This window comes from Manduca sexta, chromosome 16 (assembly GCF_014839805.1).
Source record: "Manduca sexta isolate Smith_Timp_Sample1 chromosome 16, JHU_Msex_v1.0, whole genome shotgun sequence".
NCBI classification, from domain to species: domain Eukaryota; kingdom Metazoa; phylum Arthropoda; class Insecta; order Lepidoptera; family Sphingidae; genus Manduca; species Manduca sexta.
The window spans coordinates 2669898-2691276 of NC_051130.1; the positions used below are offsets into that span (position 1 = coordinate 2669898).

At 34.6% G+C, this 21379-nt stretch overlaps 1 protein-coding gene across 2 annotated transcripts in view; it reads left to right on the top strand.

Annotated features, from left to right (window-relative positions):
* Positions 1 to 13666, top strand: part of LOC115446191 (phospholipid phosphatase 2) — a 141806-nt gene extending 128140 nt beyond the window's left edge. For both annotated transcript variants that reach the window (XM_030172757.2, XM_030172758.2), the window contains exons 3-7: positions 6135 to 6289; positions 10386 to 10606; positions 10877 to 11003; positions 11642 to 11824; positions 13144 to 13666. In XM_030172757.2, coding sequence (XP_030028617.1) covers positions 6135 to 6289; positions 10386 to 10606; positions 10877 to 11003; positions 11642 to 11824; positions 13144 to 13275 — 818 coding nt within the window. In that variant the 3' untranslated portion in view covers positions 13276 to 13666. The remainder of the gene's footprint in view (positions 1 to 6134; positions 6290 to 10385; positions 10607 to 10876; positions 11004 to 11641; positions 11825 to 13143) is intronic.
* Positions 13667 to 21379: the final 7713 nt, after the last annotated feature.

Genomic DNA, 21379 nt, shown 5'->3' on the forward strand with positions numbered 1-21379 from the left:
AATGCGATGCGAACAATGGACGCAATGTCATTAGATTTAATATTCATCGTATAAACAACTTGAGCCATTGGATACAGTTTCCATTTAGCATGAACATTAAAGTTTATCCAATAGACTATTGGTTTTGAGGATTCTTAGAGACGTATTTCCACACCATAGTCCGAAATTTTCGTAGCGTTTTAATACTACGTACTTATTTCATTTTGCAAAATCACATGTGGTATTTGCATATGACTGCCTGACGTTAATACTCTAAAGAATCCAGTGCTGGGAAAATAAAATGATATTAAGTACAAAAAGGGTGGAAAGTTCTAGAGTGGCGACCACGAACGGGAAGACGCAGCGTAAGCAGGCCCCCCACGAAATGGACGGACGACATGGTGAGGGTCGCTGGAGTCCGATGGATGAGAGCGACTTAGATCCTGCCCCTATGGTGCTCAATCGGGGAAGCCTATGTCGAGTAATGGACGATTCCCGGCTGAAATGATGATGATGAGTACAAAACTCGAGCTAGTTATTGACGCAGAACCTCCCCACATCCCATAATACAAATACCAATGAACTAAATGATAAACTAAATTTAATGCTAGAAAAAAACCCTAACCAGAAACCACGTTATATATAGGCGTCAGGAGACGTATGAATTACAGGCACACCTTTTAATTACACGCCCCAATTACAGTTGTAATTAAATACAAAGCCTGTAATACAGTATTACGTGTGGTTTCACACCCGCCTTAGTCGCGACTCGATCTCGCCGCAATTGGAACAATGATTTTAAAATCCACATAATTATTCATTACCTCTTAATTATAATTACATTACTTTCACATCTGTATATTAACACACTCTTAATAAAATAATGACCCATTTTAACAAACAACCAATTTCTGTTTGCAACGTTTTATTTTTTTCGTGCTATAGGTTTCATTTTTATCTATCTTTAATAAGCTCAATTTTAAAGCAACTTCAAAAAAAAGGTAGCAAAAAACTTTGTTTTCCGACGACTCGCCACAAATTAACAATTTTGAAATAAGTCATTTTATTAAGACATAATTTTATTGGTTCAGTGACAGTAGTGGGAAAATAACAGGGACTATATTATCCTACTCATATAATGCGAAAGTTTGTGAGGATGTATGTATGTTTGTTCCTCTTTCACGAAGAAACTACTGAACGGATTTGGTTGAAACTTAACAGTCATATTGGTTATACATCAGAATAACACATAGGCTACGATTTATAATGAATTTGATTAATTTAGTCATAATATAACGATACATATCGAGTAAGTCGGAAAAAAATCATGCCGGAAAACTTCACGTGGGCGAAGCCGCGAGCATAAGCTAGTATATAATAAATCTATAAAACTCATATCTTTATACGGTAATAAAAGCAACTAAGATTGTTGTGTGGGTTGTAGTATTCTATTATAATTATTGTTGCCTATTGAGCGACCATATAAGGCGTATTACTGTATAGCCATGGTAGCAAATAACCCCAACGCTATGGCTGACGTCATAGAAGCCAATCGTAAAATCAAGAAAATATTTAGCTGCAAATAGAATTTGTGTATCGCTAAGGAATGTTATGTTAGTTGCGAAATAGTGCTTCCTAATGTTTATTTTTATCGTTGCCATGGCAACTAAACGAAAGCCATAGTGTTTACTGAAAAGTAAACAAATATAACATAGTTATTGTTTATAACAAAATATGAGAAAAAATATTATAAAATAGTAACCCCCTTCTTCATAGACGTTTTTTTATCTTAGGACGGAGTAAAGCTGTGATAAGAAGTCTGTTTCTCAGTGCTGACGGCATGGCAGCCTTCGCAGTGCGTAGATATGGGAGCCGTTGTGATTGGCTGATATTGTTGTATCTCAACTGAAAAACAGACAATATCACTACTTTATTCCGTCCTTAGATAAAAAAACGTCTATGAATAAGGAGTTTAGTCTATTAATCCATTTTTATTTAAGTACCTTTACTTACCATATGACAGTGCGTAGTCCATAAGCTCTAAGATACAATTCGAAATCCCGATAAGAAACAAACCATAGACAAAGTTATTTTTTAAACAAGGAACTCCGTCTCTTAACCTCTTTGAATCATAGATAATCCCCAACCACTTATATTGTCATCAAGCATCAGATAGGGATATCTCGCAACTTTCACCACTTAAGAACAGTAAATTGTAAATGCGTTGCTGATTAGAACCAGTTGTTATCAATGTGCTGACGGACTAGCCCTGAAATAAAGCAATTAAGCGAAAGATGAGTGGCGGAAGCCACTCTGTGGATTTATCGATGTTTTGTTATCGATATGTGGGGAAAGGTAGGTCGATAAACAGGTATTTTTAGAGTGAACCGGGTTTGAAATTAGTACAATGTCGAGGGATGTGAGGTCTCACGGTGATCGATATTATAATTGGAATATCACTTACTCAGGTGTAGTGTAGGCACTTCGTAGTGTCGGCGTGGAAAAATGTGTTTGCGTGACCGTAACTTTAATATTAAAGTTTTGTGTTTGAAAGAAAATATGCTTCGTAATACGTAGTTTTTGATTTTGAGGAAAATGAAAAACAACAAGAATTGTAATATGAATACTTTAGTCTGTGATAAAATGAACTTTAACACCTTTGTTCTAAAAATTTAATACGTATAAACTTTTACCAAAAATCTGTTTTAGAAAATGCTTATTTTTGGTTTCAGCAACGTTTTCCCACCATTTTCTTTCAGTTATTCATTTTTTGACTTTTTTATTCGAATTCATAATAGATATTGATATCGTCTTCGTTATTTTTAAATTTACCTCGCCGCCATATTATATCGTCGTCATCAATATCGATATCTATTAATATATTTAACGAGCATAGCTCATCCCTATTAACCGCGACTGATTTGTTAAGTGGACTGAGAAGATGGGAGCAGCCGGTCTTGTGTCAATATGGTGGAAAGCGTGAAATACCAACACAGAATCGACTTATAAAACAATGGTATAATATTAGCATATTAATGGAGCTGCCAGCAGGCACTCTACCATAGCCTGTTTTAAAAACTTATATTAGCCCTATATTATATACTGTCCCACTGCTGAGCACGGGACTCCTCTACTTCTGAAAGGGATGAGGCCTTCGCCCACCAAGCCGGCCTAATGCGGATTAGTAGACTTCACTCACTCTCAAAGTTCCTATAGTGAACTTCTCAGGTATGCAGGTTTCCTCACAATGTTTTCCTTAACCGTTAAAATTAATTTTAGAAGAGTCAGTGGTGCGTGCCTTTGGGTTTTGAACCTGCGGACATTTGTCTCGGCAGTCCGTTCCACATCCAACTAGGCTAACGCCGCTTTAATGACTTAAAATGATTTAATATTTGCCGAATGTTCAATTTCGGACATAATAATTATCAATCTAATTCCTAAAATTTTCTATGCGTTAAACGAGTCATAATTTTCTTACTAATAAAATCGCTGTAAGCCTTAAAAGCAGTGTCGAAAGGTAGAATTTTCCGATAGGGATCTCAACACAACATATAAGGAGTAATATGCACAAATGCTTTGCAAATCGTTCTGATCATAAGATTTTACATAAATTACGAAAGAGAAGCCGGTAGGAATCAGGGTTATATGGACCCTTCGATTGCTTTCAAGACCTTTAGTTTCAGAGCCTAATCCCCAAATCCAATAATTTAATGCATACAACATAATGTTGTTATCATGTTTTTTTTCTCTCCTTATTTTTAACGGATTTGTTCAATAATCATGTTTTAAAATAAAACTCTATACCACAGTAAATAAAGTCAACAGGCATACACAGTCTAATGATATATAGACAAAATTAATTTAATGGAACGAAACTACAGAGACTACCATAATGGTCTATCTTTATGTAATCTATGGTCAAAAATAAAAATAAACTTCATTAAACAATTTTCGCTACTCATCACGTCAACATAACGGCAAAGCGTGGGTGGCGTTGACTGTACACGGATTCCTTTGTCCAACAGCATTAGCTTTGTTCCCATAGGAAGCGGTAATCTCGACTTTCATAATCAACTGCATGGGAGTGCCGCGGGGCCCGTGACCCCCTTATAGTTCCACGAATTGTCTTACGCAAATCAATTTTATGTTAAAGTTCATTTCGTTGGATAAGATGCGTATTTATAGTGTAAAGTCCTGTGCATGATTCGCAAGTCGGTCAATCTTCTTAAAATATGAGTACCTAAATTTGAAGGTTTGTAATTCAAAATTCCGAGGTTTGTTACTAGTAAACGCTTTAAATTCTAACCGCACTTGAATGAAATATGGCATACTCTTGATTATATTATTGTATAAATTATACTGACATGAATTAAGCTCATTTCCCACTGTGTCACAGACGTTATTGTACCTCTGCGACATCGTGGGAAGTATGGAATACCGTATTGTCCAGAAATGAGCACACTTCTGTCTATTTTAAACCACTATTCCCTGGTACATCCCTGTACTCGTAACGTGTCTATAATGACATGATTAGGCTCATTCCTCGCCGAGTTGCAGAGGTTAATATGACATTATCGTCTCATTTTCGATTCTTTTTAACCCCCCATTATTAATACGTCCCTGTACTAATGTCCGTATCTATGATTGGAGATTACCGAGGCCTCTGTGAAACGGGAATAATGAGGGAGCGATAATCCGAGCGTGAGCGAGATTCATCTCGTTTAGTCTGTTCCTGGATCACAGATTTTAAAATGCTTTCCTAATATGTTTTAACTTATGACTTATAGTAGATATTATTTGGTTATACACTTCAATCACCATTGTCTTTAAAAATTCATGAAAGGTATTTTTTTTTTGTTTTTGCCTCAGTTGCTCAATTCTTTTGTTTTCTTTTGTTATGGTTTATAAACATGTTTTATTATAAATACTTACTAAATAAAGCATTAGGGCAGTTCATACATGGTAGAAAACAGTCGCGGAGGGGAAGAGATTCCTATCGGCTTCACTTTTGTTTATTTATGTATGCAAATCATTAAAATAAATTTTATTATTTAAACATAAATATTTGTAGCGTAGTTGGTTAAAATCCAATTGTAGCTAGTATTAGTACTTATATTTTGTGTCGGCTTCTCTTTTGGAAAATTTTACCTTTCGCCACCAATGAAAAACAATATGTCGTAGCAGCTCATTTCTGGTTTAGCCGATTTACATTTTTAAGTAGGCTTTTCAAAAACCGTCAAATGAAGCATCAATTTAACTAATATAAAAGATAATTTTTTTATTATAAATAAGTTATCTAAATATTAATATATAGAGAGTTGTGTCTGTAGGTCTTAGCAGTCATACGTATCCTGGGAATTTTGAGTCCTATGTCTCCTGCTTATTCAACGACTCACTCTTTTTATCCCCGAAGAGGTAGGCAGAGACGTAAATGATGAACCCACTTTACGCCGTATTTTCCGCCCCATGATTTTATAGTGGGAGAGCCTATCGCTATCATAGCCCGACTCATGTAACGAACCCGTCACCACAACTCTGAAGTCGTACCTTGAAACAATTAAGCCACCGATGCAATGGAATATAATTAGAATAAAAGAAATTGTATACAGACCGGAAACCAAACCGGACTCAATCAGATGTCACGCTAAACCAATTAGTATTATCGAAGTCATTCGTGCATTCCTATGATCGATCGAACTTATTGTTTTTAGGCCGTTGTACTCGACTAAGAATGTCTCATTAGACAAACGTTAAGTAGTGTTAACATTTAGATTTGGTATCTAAATATTTGTACGTACTAAATTAGGGTCGCATTCTTTTTGTTTACTGATTTGTTTGAAAGGGCTGTAGCTATGAAATCAGCGGTAGGACATAGGAATGGTATTTATTCGATGAATTTAAAGCCTTTAATAATTATTATTTATGTTTAGCATTAATTTAACTCATTTTTGGACAAAATTTTGGTATTCAACGATTCAATGTTTTACCTGGAACATTTACAAAAAATAGTTATATTACCCCAAGGAAAAATATGATTGATTCAATGTGTCTTATTAAAACAATGCGATAAATTTATACATTTTGAAAAAGAAAATTTGTAAATATATGTTTATTTGTTTTTCAAATCATATAATTTATTTTTTTCTTGTCCACAGTCGCAGCAGTATGCATACTTCTGGAAGTAGGGGCGCTGCCAAGCCGCCGCCATGGCTTCACCTGCAACGACCCCGCCCTCTCTTTCCCTCACGTGGGAGACACATTTTCCATCTCGCTCGTCGCAGCTATCACGGTCATCGTGCCTTTTCTCATTGTAAGTATATTTCTGTAACATTTGTTATGAAGATATTTTTATTTTTTACTACTTGCCATGTATCAGTAATCATAATCGTCATAGGTGCGTAAATTTCCGTGTTATTTACAAAAAAAAACTTTCAATTAGTAAAAATACGCCTGATTTATATGAGCGATATTAAGTAATCTATTGATCCAAATAAGTAAAATCAAATAAAAATAAAAGCCGCGATTTTCATGGCCCCTTTCTCTCTAAAACTTTGTACACAAGCTCTCATAAGTATGTACAAATGTTGAATTGCATACGGTGTTTGATTTTTTTATAGACATCGTCTATTTATGTTGTTCATTTACAATATTCAATGCGAGTGGACAGTACAGGTTTGGATTTATAATTTTATAAAGGTTGGAAATAGTTACTAACTGCTGCTATTAGTAAATGTTACCTGACAAAATAATAATATCAGCCCTGTATTATGTACCGTCCCACTGCTGGGCACGGGCCTTCTCTACTACTGAGAGGGATTAGGCCTTAGTCCACCACGCTGGCCTAGTACGGATTGGTATACTTTAGACACCCTCAAAATTCCTATAGAGAACTTCACAGGTATGTAGGTATCCTCACAATGTTTTCTTTTACCTTTTACCTTGCAATGATGATTGGTTTTTGTATATTGAATTCTGTTATTAATTATAATATAACAAAAGAGGAATGCTTTTTGTTACAAATTTTATTATAATACTCTCATACCACGTAAAATACGCCAAAGGAATTGAATCACAAATACCTTTATGTCAAGTATACTTCCTATAAAATCAGATGAACAAATAAAATTATTATTTATTATCTTCAATCAAACGAAAGCGTAATGTGGCGAAGACCTGTCTCTTTAAAAAGAAAACCAGTTTTTATACGCCAAAACTAACTTCAGACACCGTTAACTGGCAACACCATAAAAAAGACGTTTGTGACAATTGTGACAGCTGTCATCGAGTGAATTTAAATAAGGAATCGGATAATTCGGCCCTTGTTTTTAGAAAGTTCGGTGAAGCGGCAAAAGTAACGTAAAATTAAGCCGATTTATATGCCGTGCGACCGAATTTTGAACATTTACTATGAACGTCGCATATGTATGGCTGAATATCCCTAACAGTTGGTTAGCCTAAAAATACCTTAATGTACCTAATTATAACGGTTTTTGTGAATTTATACCGACAAGTACGTTTATTCATAGTCTTATTAAATGGCTGTACTTCTAGGGCTACTTTGGGTTCCGGATTTTATTTTTATAAATGACAAATAATAATGGAAATTTTCGATTCGCACAGACGTAGGCTACTCACGATTGAAATCAGTCTTGATATTATAAGCATTGAATAAAATGCCTAATTTAAATGTCTTGAACAACCATTTCTTCACAATAACACCACAACAATATATTGACGTTAAATAATTTAAATCCCGGTTCGCTGAAATCGATTAATAAATATAGTAAAAATATATTCCAGCCGATTCTGTTACAGCGTAAAGTCAAAACAATCATCATCAGCCACATAAAGTCCACTGCTGACATGGGCCTCCCCTAAAAATTTCCAGACGGCAATGGCGAAAAGTGCAATTTTCCAAAAAGAAACTCAACATAACATATAAGTAGGTACTAATATGCATAAATGCGGTCTACAAATCATTCTAATGATAATAAAATTTTACACAAAGGGAAGACCATATGAATCGGATTATGTGGACCCTTCACCACTGCCAGAACCTGTCGAAACAATATCTGGATCTATTCCAGAGCGTTATTCCAACTTTTTCCAAGAAATCTGTCGGTACTCAAGAAAGGAACACTTTAATCCCAAAACAATGCAGCTTGTGAGAACGTCATTGGGAAACTTTCGTAAACTATGTTGCATTTACGTCAACAGCCGCTTGTTTTGGTTGATAGCGTGTTTATATTAACACGTTGTGTACCACGTGACTGATAACACGTGTGGGCATTGCTTGGTCATGTTTTTTGTGAATTTTTATCTACTTAGGCGCCGGCAGACTTGAGCTGTCAGCAACTAGTGTGAAGCATCTCAGTATTATGGTTGTGTCGTGCTGTAACAAGGCGTGAACACTAATGCAGTGCCATACAATGTCATTAGTTGATAGGCGTTCGACATTTTATATAGAAAAGTTTGACGAAAATAGTATTTCTAATCGATTTTCCGCACCACTTGACGATTTTGTGAACATCATTAAGAGCATTGAACCAAAAGGACCTAAACTTGGATTCTAGATTCATTTAACGTAGCATTCTTTCTTTGTTAAACAACTATAGTTTCTTGTCATAGTATAATGAACGAAATGTTTTCTATTTTTCCTGCTCTAAAAAAATAAACCCTTTCTCAGATATATATTTTATCAGATATATGATAATAATATGAAAAGTGAATTAGAAATTAAAGTCATTTACCTACTTTCTCATAGAAAACAGAAGCAAACGCACACACATTATCAAATTTAAACAAAGACATGACGTTAAAAGTCAACTATGGAAACCGTGTTAAAAATGATCTCAGTGCAAATATTAAGATATGAGGCTTAATACGTAATTAGGAATATCTATATACAAGCAAGATCCTTGATGAATATATTGGGTTCCGTAGAAAAATTTAAGTTTTGATTGTGCTTTCACTCAAAGGTTTGTGACTAGCAAAATAAATCGGTTGTCTAGCAATGATAGTGTTGCCGATAGTAACTTAAATAAATATAAAAAAGAACTACACCGCAGCCTTTTCTAGAAGAATTTGGAATTTAAAATCTATCAACACATATTAGACCAGTCTAGTGGATAAGAAGGTAACTCTTCACCGTAGAAGAGACAATACCCACACAATATAATAGTGTTGACATATAAAAATTATATAATTATTAATAATTCAAAATATTGAAATCAAACAATAAGTAAAAAACATATTTTTTTGGCGTAAAATAACCGTTATCTCTATTACCACTGAAAGGTGAGTGAAATCGGTTATGTTAGATTCACCTGTCTTACGACCCAATGTCGACACTCAGGACTAAAATTTAATATTTCCAATTTCTCCCTATCTTTCTATTTGATTAATTTCGTTGCGGGATAATGGCAAATTAGTTTTCCCTGAGACTCGCCGAGCTTCTCTGCTCGGTGTCATATGTGTGCCACTGCTGATCCTGGCTTACAGGAGTTGTAGTGGTGGGTGTGAGGTGGGAAAGTCTCTACTCGGGACTATAGCCTCATCCGAACGAGTATTGGACCAAATCCTTAACTCTATGTACTCTACACTGGCCATAATTCGCGGTGGCGTCCTTCAGCGCTTACGGGACGGCCCCGATGTATCTTGTTGCATCAAACTGCGCAGAACCATCTCTGACAATATCTTATACCTGCCTAACCCAAAACTACGCTTAAAATATTCCGCACACAATATTTGTTCAAGTTACATTTAAATTGCAAATGAACAATTGTTTAACAGCAATGCTTAGCTAAATGGTTTAAATAAGGCTTAACTGCGTGACATTTGCAAAATGTATTGCTTAACCATTCTTGTGTTAATGTCGTTATTTTTAATACGAGGGTATCGACTTTAGTCAGTTAAAGAGTGGTTGCTGATGTGGTAGCAAAATATAGCGCAGTATTGTTTGCCTGATATTAAACGCTGAAAGACCACAAGTAACTGCTAACCACCTTATTCATAGACGTTATTTATCTAAGGACGAAGCATTGCTGTAATAACAAGTCTGTTTCTCAGTGCTGACGACATGGCAGCCTACGCAGTGCGTAGACATAGGGTATTGTGATTGGCTAATATTGAAATACAACTTGAATTTAGTTGGCTGTCAGATGAACAAAGCTGAGAAACAGACTTGTTATCACAGTAATGCTCCGTCCTTAGATAAATAACGTCTATGGATAAGGGGATACCACTTTTCTCCAAACATTTCGAAGACTGCAGCCTTCGTGGTCACGGGATAGATATTATATAATATAAAAATAACGACAAACTTCTAAAATTAGTTTTATTTCGATATCTTATATTCGCGTAAACAAGAAATTATTAAAGTCAATATTGTTATAACATTGTTACAGATATGGGCCGTAGAAGCCATGTTACGACAGAACGATGAGTACAATATGAAGAAAAGCAAGTTGTATCTGACCGCTAAGATAGCAGCAGTCATCTACAGGGACTACATATACGGCGCGGTGGTGAATCTCACCATCCTGGAGGTTGTGAAATGCGTGGTGGGGTCGCCACGGCCGACCTTCTTCGATTTATGCGAGCCGGATAAAGCTTTGACTTGCAACGAGTAAGTTTTCATTCATTATACCTACATACATGTATTTTTCATGTATTTTTTATTCGTTTGCCCTTCAGGGGGAGGTAAAGGTGTATCGTGTTTACATTTCACCAGCTAAGTATTCATAGTTCCATCACACAAGTAATAGAAGACGATTCGTTTTAATTTTATTGAATTTTGAAATCAAATTATGTTTTAAATACTCGCAGATTCGCACACGAGATACAGTCTAGAATATTCTAAATATTAACTAAGCAATAATCTTTTTTGTTTCAACAGCTCAGAATTCGTGAGCAGCTACACTTGCAAGTCAACCAAGTACTCGAGGTACTTACAGATCGACTCCAGCAGGAGTTTCCCGTCAGCTCATGCGTCTCTCTCCGTCTACTGCGGGCTGTTTCTCGCTGTAAGTACTCCTGCATATCCTACTTCCTAAAAACATTGACGTTCTTTAGTAATTATTAGTACTGATCCAAAATGTTGGATATTCGTTGGAGTCGATGTTTGGATATTTTTAAGTAAGATAGAAACTCGCACTTTAGCACACAGATAAACCATGTTCGGGATTAATTTGGTATAATTTCTCACGATATATTCTGTTACCGTTAAAGCGAGTTTCAATTGGCAACGAATACAAACGTAACTCTGAAAAGACAAGGTTTGGGATCGAACACGCTATCAATGTCTGGACGGTCCGTTGCATTTCCAATCCGTTGCCAATAATGATTAATATAACATAAAACATTAATTATCATCAAACTTATAGTCTATATTACCTATATTACCTATTTTGTTTAATTCTAGTATGTTTTTATACAAAAATCCCTAAAAACAACACGCAAGATCATTTATAATAAAGCAGTAGGACATGACAAATAAGTTTAACATTTACCAAATGGCGGGAAAAAGTTGCTATGTAAAATTCGAAAGTTAGTTGACTTTCCGGCCACGACGGTTCTCTTTCTGAACACACTATATTAAATGTTCAACTGTTTCTTTCTGCATACCCTTATCACCAATTTCTGATCTCTTCTTCTCTTGCAGTGGTACCTCCAACGGCGAGCGTTCAGTTGGCACAACCGCTCAGTTCTGCTCATCCCTCTGGTGCAGACGCTGTGCCTGATCTACGCTGCCGTGTGCTCGCTGAGCAGGCTCACGGACCACCGGCACCACTGGTGGGACGTCCTCGTCGGCGGCATTATGGGGTTACTTAGCGTTTTTTACACGGTAAGCATTGATACGTTTAATAAGAGGATTTTTAAGGAAACTGGCAAAAATTTGGTGCATCCTTTGCACCTGCATCTTTAAGAATCAAAGACGTGAGTGTATGTATATTAATGGCAAGGATTTCATGACGGTTCGCGTCCTACATTCTCATAAACAATAAAAAAACAATAATTCTGTGCTCAATGTTTTCTTATATTTTCTCATAATACGTAATAATAAATAGCTCTAATCTCCGTCAAAAGCAATAGTTGCACTCTAATATTTGGCGCATGTAAGCAATTTATAAATAAATAAGGATATCCTTAATGTTTTGAAGCATAGTTGAAGTTTCTGCGTATTCAAAATAGATTAATACCTCGCTTTATTTTACTTCTTATGTTACCATGTCGATTAAGATTGGCATATACGTCGTAGTGAGCTCATCGTAAAATTCTGTCGTGATCACAAGAGGTCACAGTTTAGACGTCAAATAACGCATCTTCGATTGCATCTCTTGTATTAGCAATTCAATTAGCTGTTGCAAAATGACATATACGAGTAAATGTCATACGATTGTTGGATTTAGCTCTCAAATTAGCCTGACAGTCAATAAGGATGAGAGTGTATGCAAAGGAGTATTTTGTAATGTACACTCAACCTCAAAAGCATTCGTGGATAAGACCAAAGTAATGTATGCCTTATAGTGTTGTGTCTGTTTTACATTCCACATTTACCAATAAAATACTATTAAAACAAAACTTTTTAGACAATTACTAGAACTACTGTGTAACTACTGGACATAATGAGACTTAACAGCTCATGTCTCAGAATAGCGAGCGCAGTGGAATACCAAACAATACTTTGAAATTCAAAGTGTTGGATGGTATTTCTACTGTTTATGGGAAAACGGCTACCTCGTCTCGTCATTCAAAGTAATAAAAATAGACAAAAATATATTAAGATACCGCTCCATTTATTATACCATCGCCTCTATCACAATAATAATACTGGCAGTGTGCAGTAGTGGACACATTATTCTTAATTACCTCACCGTTACCTTATGAACAAAAACATAAGTATCATTTACCAAATGAGTCTATGTTCCTAATAATAATATTAAATAAAAATATTTTATGTGATTTTTTTAACATAACCCTATGTTTTCCTATGTCACGCTTGACAAGTTCCGGCTTATACTAACACCCTGGACTTTTGGATGAGCGCTAGGCGCTCACAACCCTTGATATATATACCCATTACTAGGAATGGATCTTCTTACGATAGGATTAAGTCCTTAGTACTCTATTAACTGATAATTTATATTTATTTTTCTTCTCCAGGTACTAGTCCTTTGCAAGAACTTCTCACAGCCGGCCGTGGTCAGCACCAGTGACATTTCAAGCAGTGACGGTAACAACCATCAGTCAGTCCGGCGGCTGCTGTCCAGCGAGCCGCATGTCGTCGTCCCCTAGCCTCAGGCCGTGTAAGCTACGGCTTACGTGAACTATTGTGAACTAGTGCAAGTGATTTTGACGTTTCGTTTCGTGGCTTGTTTGGTTATGACAGGCTGACTTGTCAGTGTTGTTTGACGACTGACTTATGTGAGGGAATGAAGGATAGATAATGAGGGTCCCAAGTAAATTTACATAAGTGACAATTTATATTGCAAGAAATTGATTTTTACTTTGTAAAATATATCATCTAATTGATTATTATTAATTTAATACCAAAAAGTTATTTGCAAATCAAACTTATGTTAATTTACATGGGACACACCTAAACGTTGACTTATTCTTAATGACCTTGTTATATCTCGGGACTTAGTGATCAATATTCATAACGTAAACTATCAAATTAACTGAAGATAGAAAATGACTTATTTAATTTGTGCATACTTTGTAAAATATATCATCTAATTGATTATTATTAATTTAATACCAAAAAGTTATTTGCAAATCAAACTTATGTTAATTTACATGGGACACACCTAAACGTTGACTTATTCTTAATGACCTTGTTATATCTCGGGACTTAGTGATCAATATTCATAACGTAAACTATCAAATTAACTGAAGATAGAAAATTACCTATTCAGAGAAAAATCGACCGCCAATATAAGTGACCTTAAAATGGCGTAAAATTGATTCAGTATTTGACATGGAGATTTTGAGTCTTATCAATAAACATTTTTAATTAATGATTAATAATATATTTTGTCACTGATTCATAAAGAACGTGAGTGATTAATTAAACTGGTTAATAACCTTTATTGGTAAAGTAAAATAACTTGACAATGCAACAAATGTAAATGTTAATTTGTAAATACGTTATGACTAAGTATTTATAAGCTTAAATTAATTTAGACGATCGACGAGGGTGAGCAAGCGTGTGATTCAGATATCTACGTATCCCATTTTGTCATCTGAAAACAGCACTTGTCAAACTTTAAAATAAATCAGAGCGATTTGTCTTAAACGGAGTGTAATTTGGCGGTGCTTTTAATGAAAAATACTGCCAAATTATATTTTGATACAGTATTGGGAGTTGTTTTAAAAAATACTTAAAATCATAGATTTTCAATTTGCTATAGCTTTTCAAAGTATATTGTGGCAGCTTTATATATAGATACAATTGTATTAATTGGATAAAATAAAAATGTGTTAGACGTAATTTGGCTTGAGTTTGAAAATAAGTGTGGTTAGTTTGAACGCCAAAATAGAACATTACAAAATAAATTTTTGAAAAAAGAATTCGGTATCGTTTATGTGTTTAAAAAATATTGCCAGTGATAAATAAAACTATTTCCAAACACAGTGATCAGGGATCACCTATTCTACTTATTAATTTATTTAGATAAATGAATATTGTGGAATGAAACAATGTGACCGGATTAGAAAAATTGATTTTTTAAATCCATTTTAATGTTGAAATTTGAATTCGGAAATTGCGTCAAGATGTCTTCGACAGTATTCGTTGTACAGTACCTGTCTAGTCGTAAGTCATTTTAAGCTATTTATTTTCTAGTAAATGTATAAAACATTTGCCCCACCTTGTGTAATTTTAAAATTGTTAATAGCACTCGCTACTTCACTTTGAGTTGGGAATAGCAAGATGCGCTTTCTATATTATGAGATTGGTTTATCTACCAAAAGAACTGGACTTATAGAGATTTACCTATAAAAGTATTTATTTATTAAATTATTATGTAGAGCCATTGGTGTAGTTATTTGAATTTTAAGCGAATATTTTCGTTTGATCAATCCAATATCAACTTTGTGCATTAATTACCCAACGACGATATCGCTGTGATCAGAAAGCTCATATTTTAGACATATAAACCAGTATTTTTGCAACATATTAGCAAAAAATATATTTTAATGCAATTATTGTATAATTCCTTTTAAGGTAATGCAATAACAACAAAAAACTTAAATAAATTATGGCTTCATGCAAACACAATGTCTTAAATTATTTTCTTTAAATGTACTCTAATGTGCATTGAGCTATGGCCAGATAAAAAAGGGAAGTAACGAGTACTGTAATGTATATTCTTATCTTTGACATTCCGGTGCATTTAGTGTATTGTGCTTTTGTAAATATTCTATTTAGGGCTTCGACGAGTGTCTGTCTTTACGTCTTTAATAAATAGACAATTTTTATAACTTATTTTTTTGTTTTACTCCATATTTTTTAAATAAAGCTAGAGGAAACCTAGCCTCGCATTTTTTAAGTAAAGCTACAGGAAGCCGTGTAGCTCTTGAGAGCGAAACGGACTGCCTAGACGGAGGTGGTAGATTCAAAACCTAGGGTCTGATTTCGAATTTACTTCTTTTTGTCAATTATCGCTAGCTTTAACAATGTAGGAAAATAAAGAAAACCTATGGGAGAATTCATTATAATTTTTTTTTAATTAGGTTTGTGAATTATACAATCCCGCACTAGGTAAGCGCAGTATATACGATCAAAAGTCTCGTAATAGAATAAGCTTGCACCATGCGACAATGTGTAAAAGGAAGTCGGTATAAATCATTATGTTATGCCTACGTACTGTAAAGTAGAAATTTTGGCTATATACCAGTGGCAAAAGGGAACCCGACACGACATAATAATATAGGTACTAATATGAATGAATAGGGTAAGCAAATCGCTCTAACAATAAGATTCTACATAAATACTATATAAAGGGAAGCCGGCAGGAATCGGGTCATCTGGACCCTTCTTCACTGCTATATACGAAATGGGTCACTCAGGTTAATACGTTGGTACTATCTTACAAAAAACTGGCATTTTTATTAACAGCTGCATCCGCAATTGTTTAAAAAGTGTTTCCTTTCGCCTTGAGAGCACCTGCTTCAAAGGAACCAGTTTCAACACAAAGGCTTGCAGGATGAGATCATGAATCAAATACATTTTGGAGATATGATCGTTCCCTTTATTATAATCTATAATTGAGTTCCGAAGGTAATTGTGTAATAAAGAAATCAAGATGCATATCAAATGCAAAAAACAATCAACTCGACACTTAGATACTTTATTAATTTTTAATATAAGTACTTTATTGCAAATGTACATACGAAAAACACATAGTATATTCACTTACAAGTTAGAAATAAAGTAATAAAAACGGTAGTGTAATCATTCGAGGCAAATTCTTGTAAACAATAGCATGAAAACAGGGAAAGAAAGGGCAGTTGTGTACACTGTACAAGATAATTATAATATGACAAATACATAAATATAATAACAAATATATAAGAATAGATATCATATATAATTAAATTTAAATAATATAAAGAAAAAGACAAATTACACATACTAGAAAAACTGAGCGTAAATGGAAATAAAAACTACACCATATTTAGGGACTGAAAAAATTAGTCAGTACGTTCTTTTTAAATAAAACCTGTCGGCTTCTATCACTTACACTAAAATTTCAACATAATCATAATCAAGTACTACATACCTACTTGTTTGTTTATATTTGTCAATTTCTATCGAAATTAAGTTTAAATCTAACGAAGTTCTAAAGTTCATTCACAAATTGCCTGTATAATAACTTTATAAATTGGTTGTTCGAAGCCGACAAATCCGACCCGCCCGCATCGTTACATTCACTCTTTATTAACACATTCTATTATTAATCTATGTCCTCACTTCATCACTTTCTTTTTGATCGGAGAGCGGCGCGGCGTTAAATTAATCATTAAGTCGATATTAGATTTACTATGCGGAAGACAGGGTAATGTCACCTGATGGTACCGGCATGAATGTATGTTGCCAGGGGAAATGTGGTGCGTTGGAAACTTTGGATTATAATAATAACTAATTTTGCGATTGCGAAAGGAAATTGGATTTAAAAAACATGCTAGCTGTCCTAAACAGAATAACCTAAACCTAATAACATAGAAGTACATTGTTTTTTTTTTTTGGGGAACTGCCGTGGTTATCACTGGGGGTACCCGCTAACGGTGTACAAGCGATCCCCCGGCTTAGCAACCACGGCAGTCCCATGATGAGTTGGTGGGCCCTACCGCTATCACTGGAGGCTCGGTAGCCTTCAGCTAGACGGTCTTAGGGCCCGGGAGGAAGAAGGGAGGGGATAGAGGGAAGGAAAAAAAGAGGAAGGAGTAGGAGTTATTAGGATGGTTGGAAGGGAAAGGGAGGGGAAATGTTCACGAACCCTTATAGATCTCACTGTGAACTTAGCAACCATGACATATACACATGAGCTGTGTGCCTAGCGTCGCGGCAAATATGCCCCCATGCATGCGTGTATTTGGTGTGGAGACCAAGCGAGAAGTACATTGTTAGTCCATTTATGCTATAGACAAATTTTACCTATTTCTTCAAATCCACATTTAGTGTCAAAACATAATTTGTAATTGGCCAGGCTAAATACTTTATATAAATACAATCAAAGCATCTTCTAGTCGCTTAGATATAATACTTCCTAGTTTATAGTACAAATTACTATATTAACTCCCTTTACCACGTAAGTTAGTGTTAAGAATTCATATAAATGAGTACAAGCAAACGCTAGCAATTTCCTCAGGCGCAGCGATTTAGTTTGCAATGTGTTGTGTAAAGTACCTGGCATAATAAATTGGACACCTACAAGGGTTGAGATTTCTAGAAACTTCTTGCGAAATAAGTTTTCGAAACGTGCCCGTAGTGATAAATTGTATGCAAGTGAATAATGAAATAAGGAAGCAACCAAATGGTGATAAAAATATAATATGTCATGGTCAGTATTGGACTGCGCTTCGCATCCTGAGAATTGAATTTACATAATTTATAAACATTATAATTATTATATTAATAATAATGTTTAATTATCCAAATTAAAGGTACATAATTATCTTTAACGGTGAGGTCCACGCTAGCCTGTGCCTATATTTTAATATATATCCTAAATAAAAATAATTATTATTCTAAAGTATAGGTGGTGTGTGTTATATTATGCAAGATGTTATGAATATAATAATCCAATGTTTCGTTTAATTTCAAGAATCTATGTTTTCATAGTTAACATCATTCATTATTTAATCGTTATCCACATTGCCAGAAGAGAATATTACTTACCTCGTTGGAGACCTCAGTCTCCCTTATCATTTTCTTTTTAAAAACGAATCCTCTGACATACCGACAATGGCCCATTAACCGTAACTTTACCTTTTACAATAAAACCAAAATACATTTAGACCAAACATAAAACCACCGCAAAGTATTGAATATTTAAACTATTTTACGTCACCCCTGGGACTCTCCTCAGCATAAAATACAACGTAGTAAAAATAAACTTAACATCAAGTCTAGAGTGTAGTTCTTGAGGGCGACATAAATTCTGTCGTGACTAAGCACGCCTACAAGGGAGGCATATTATTGGACAGCGATTCTCAAACTTTATACTGTGCGGTGGGAAAGGTCCATATAAACCGATTCTTGCCAGATTTTCGTAATTTATGTAATATTCAATTATTATTAGAAAGATTTACACACCATATTTATGCATATAAGTACCTATATGTTATGTATTTGAACGATTTACAGACCGTATTTATACATATTAGTAGCTATATGTTGTGACGGGTTCTCTTTCAAAAAATTTCACCCTTTGCCACTAATACTCTATCTTATCTAATTGCATTTGCTCTATGCGACCTTTTTAATTAGACTACAAGTCCAATATTTCTTTAGTTTAAAAAGGATAATATATTTTGATATGTATGCCGTATTTAGTGCCAATTTATCGTTTACATGATATTTATTTCTATGGGAGTAACTTATTTTTTATTATTAGGCGTTTATTAGCGTATATAGATTTATGTTGAAAATTTTATTTTTCTAAGAAAAATGATCTTATGGTAAAAAAAGGTTAGGTACAGTTTAAAAGCTTATTATAATAAAACAATTTTTCAGATTTTCTCGCGGTTTTTTATTGTAAATGTTTCGAAAATTTGGCAAGCTGTATGGTCACGAGAGCTGGTCCTGGGTAAAAATACTAGAAATATTTATTTCCATTTCTTACATTAGCGTAAATAAAAAAATCATTATTCAAAGTTTCATGTTAAAAAGTATCACATTTAAAATATACCAAAATGAAAAAAAATCTAAATTCATAAACCATAACCTCAATAATTAGTTTAGAAATAAAAAAGCGTATCAGTTAATCATGGCATATAGTTTAAGAATAATTACGGCATTTGCATTTGCATCTGAAGGAAATTATCTAATGCTACGGAAGTTGTTATATTCTAATTAGCAATACAAGTCGCAGGCATAAATCAAGTTATGTAATAAATTGGTTAAACGTTCTGTTACTACACGGACTAATCTATCTACATTCTTACTGATCAGATAAATATCTTTTACTAATTTCATAATAATCTTATCTAATACTCATGTTTTAAACACACGTTTAGATGGTTTAGTGGCTCCGAACTCCGAAGATGGTTGTGGATAAAAATATTTCTATTAGCCCAATGATTGATATAGTTACGCATTTTTTTTTTATTTCTTTGAATGACGAGATGAACTTGCCGTTCCTTTGGTAGTAAGCAATACGACCGCCAATAAACAGTAAAAACACCATCCAACATCTAGAATCACAAAGAATTGTTTGGTGTTCCACTGCGCTCGCCATCCTGAGACATGAGATGTTAAGTCTCATTATGTCCAGTAGTTACGCTGGCTACAATGTCCTTCAAGCCGGTACACAATAATGACTACACACTGCTGCTTGGCGGCAGAAATAGACATTCAACTTAGGTAACCTTAGATACGCATCTGATTACGTAGGTAGAACTGAAAAGAGTGCAGTTAATACTTACCATACTTATCGTGAGGTGTAATATATTCAGCGAAGAAATCTTCGAGCAATACCGACATATTTCGAATTAACTTTTCGTTCCCTAAATTGGATCATTAAACCCAGTGGCTGGACTTGTCTGGCTAAATGCACAAGACGTGCGAAGCTATTGTCGTAGTAAAAGTACACTGACACTAAACCAATTAGATATAACCGTAAAGTTTGAAGTTGTTATTAAGTATGAAAATCGTAAGTAAATATTGTGGAAAATTTTAAGAAATTGGCTTCTTCCATAAAGTGTTCGCATAAGTATTTCGGGTTGCTAGATGCGAGTTTTACTTGTGAGCACCGTATTGAGGCTAATAGTAATAAAAACTCTATCTTCATGTAGCCGAATTTAATTCCTAGTTTACAAAAATACGTGTTCTCTTGTGGACTTCTTACACAGAAGACTGTGTAAGAAGTCCTTTAATCGTAGTAAACTCGCGTCTAGAGGTTTTGTCCTTAGACTCAACGAGGGGCGTTCAGATATGCCACAAGTATTTTATGAACATTAAAATAAATTTTAATACATGGTTAAGACTAATGATTACCCCTGACTTCGTTCAACTACATCCCACCTAAGATATTGTTATTACCTAGATACGTTGTCCGAGCTCAATACTGGCAAGACAAAAGCAAGGTAATTGCCCGACATTCACTTAGTCAACCTCCAACCACTGTCGCGGCTATTCGGGTTACTAACTTTTTGTATTTTTATAAATAAAATGCCTTTCTGTGTTTTTAGATGTACAACTTATACTCCAGCTGTGAATAAAAAACACGAATCATTTCATACGTTAGTAAGAAGTATACACCATGTAACTTATTTTTAATAAATGCATTTTATTCGACTGTCTTGGCGACGCGACGGGGCGGTCGACGCCCGGGCCCACTCGGGCTCACTCGGGCCGTATCAATGCGAGCTGCTAGGGCTGTATAGGTATGTGTCATAGTAAAATCTGTGCTGTTTTTATGTGCAATTTTGTTAGCCTATGACGCGTCTATTTGTAAAACGTCATTGCATCCTACAATTTAATTTATAAACGCTTTTACATAGTGACTCAACGGTAAACATTTATGAACACATATCCTACAATATCGGAGGGAAATGCATAAAATAACGTTTTAATCGTAAAATTTATTTAAATCGACGCTATTAAGGCTCTTAATAACTCTAAAATTATCTTTAAATGCCCTTAATGCAACTTTATTGCTTAGATAAACAC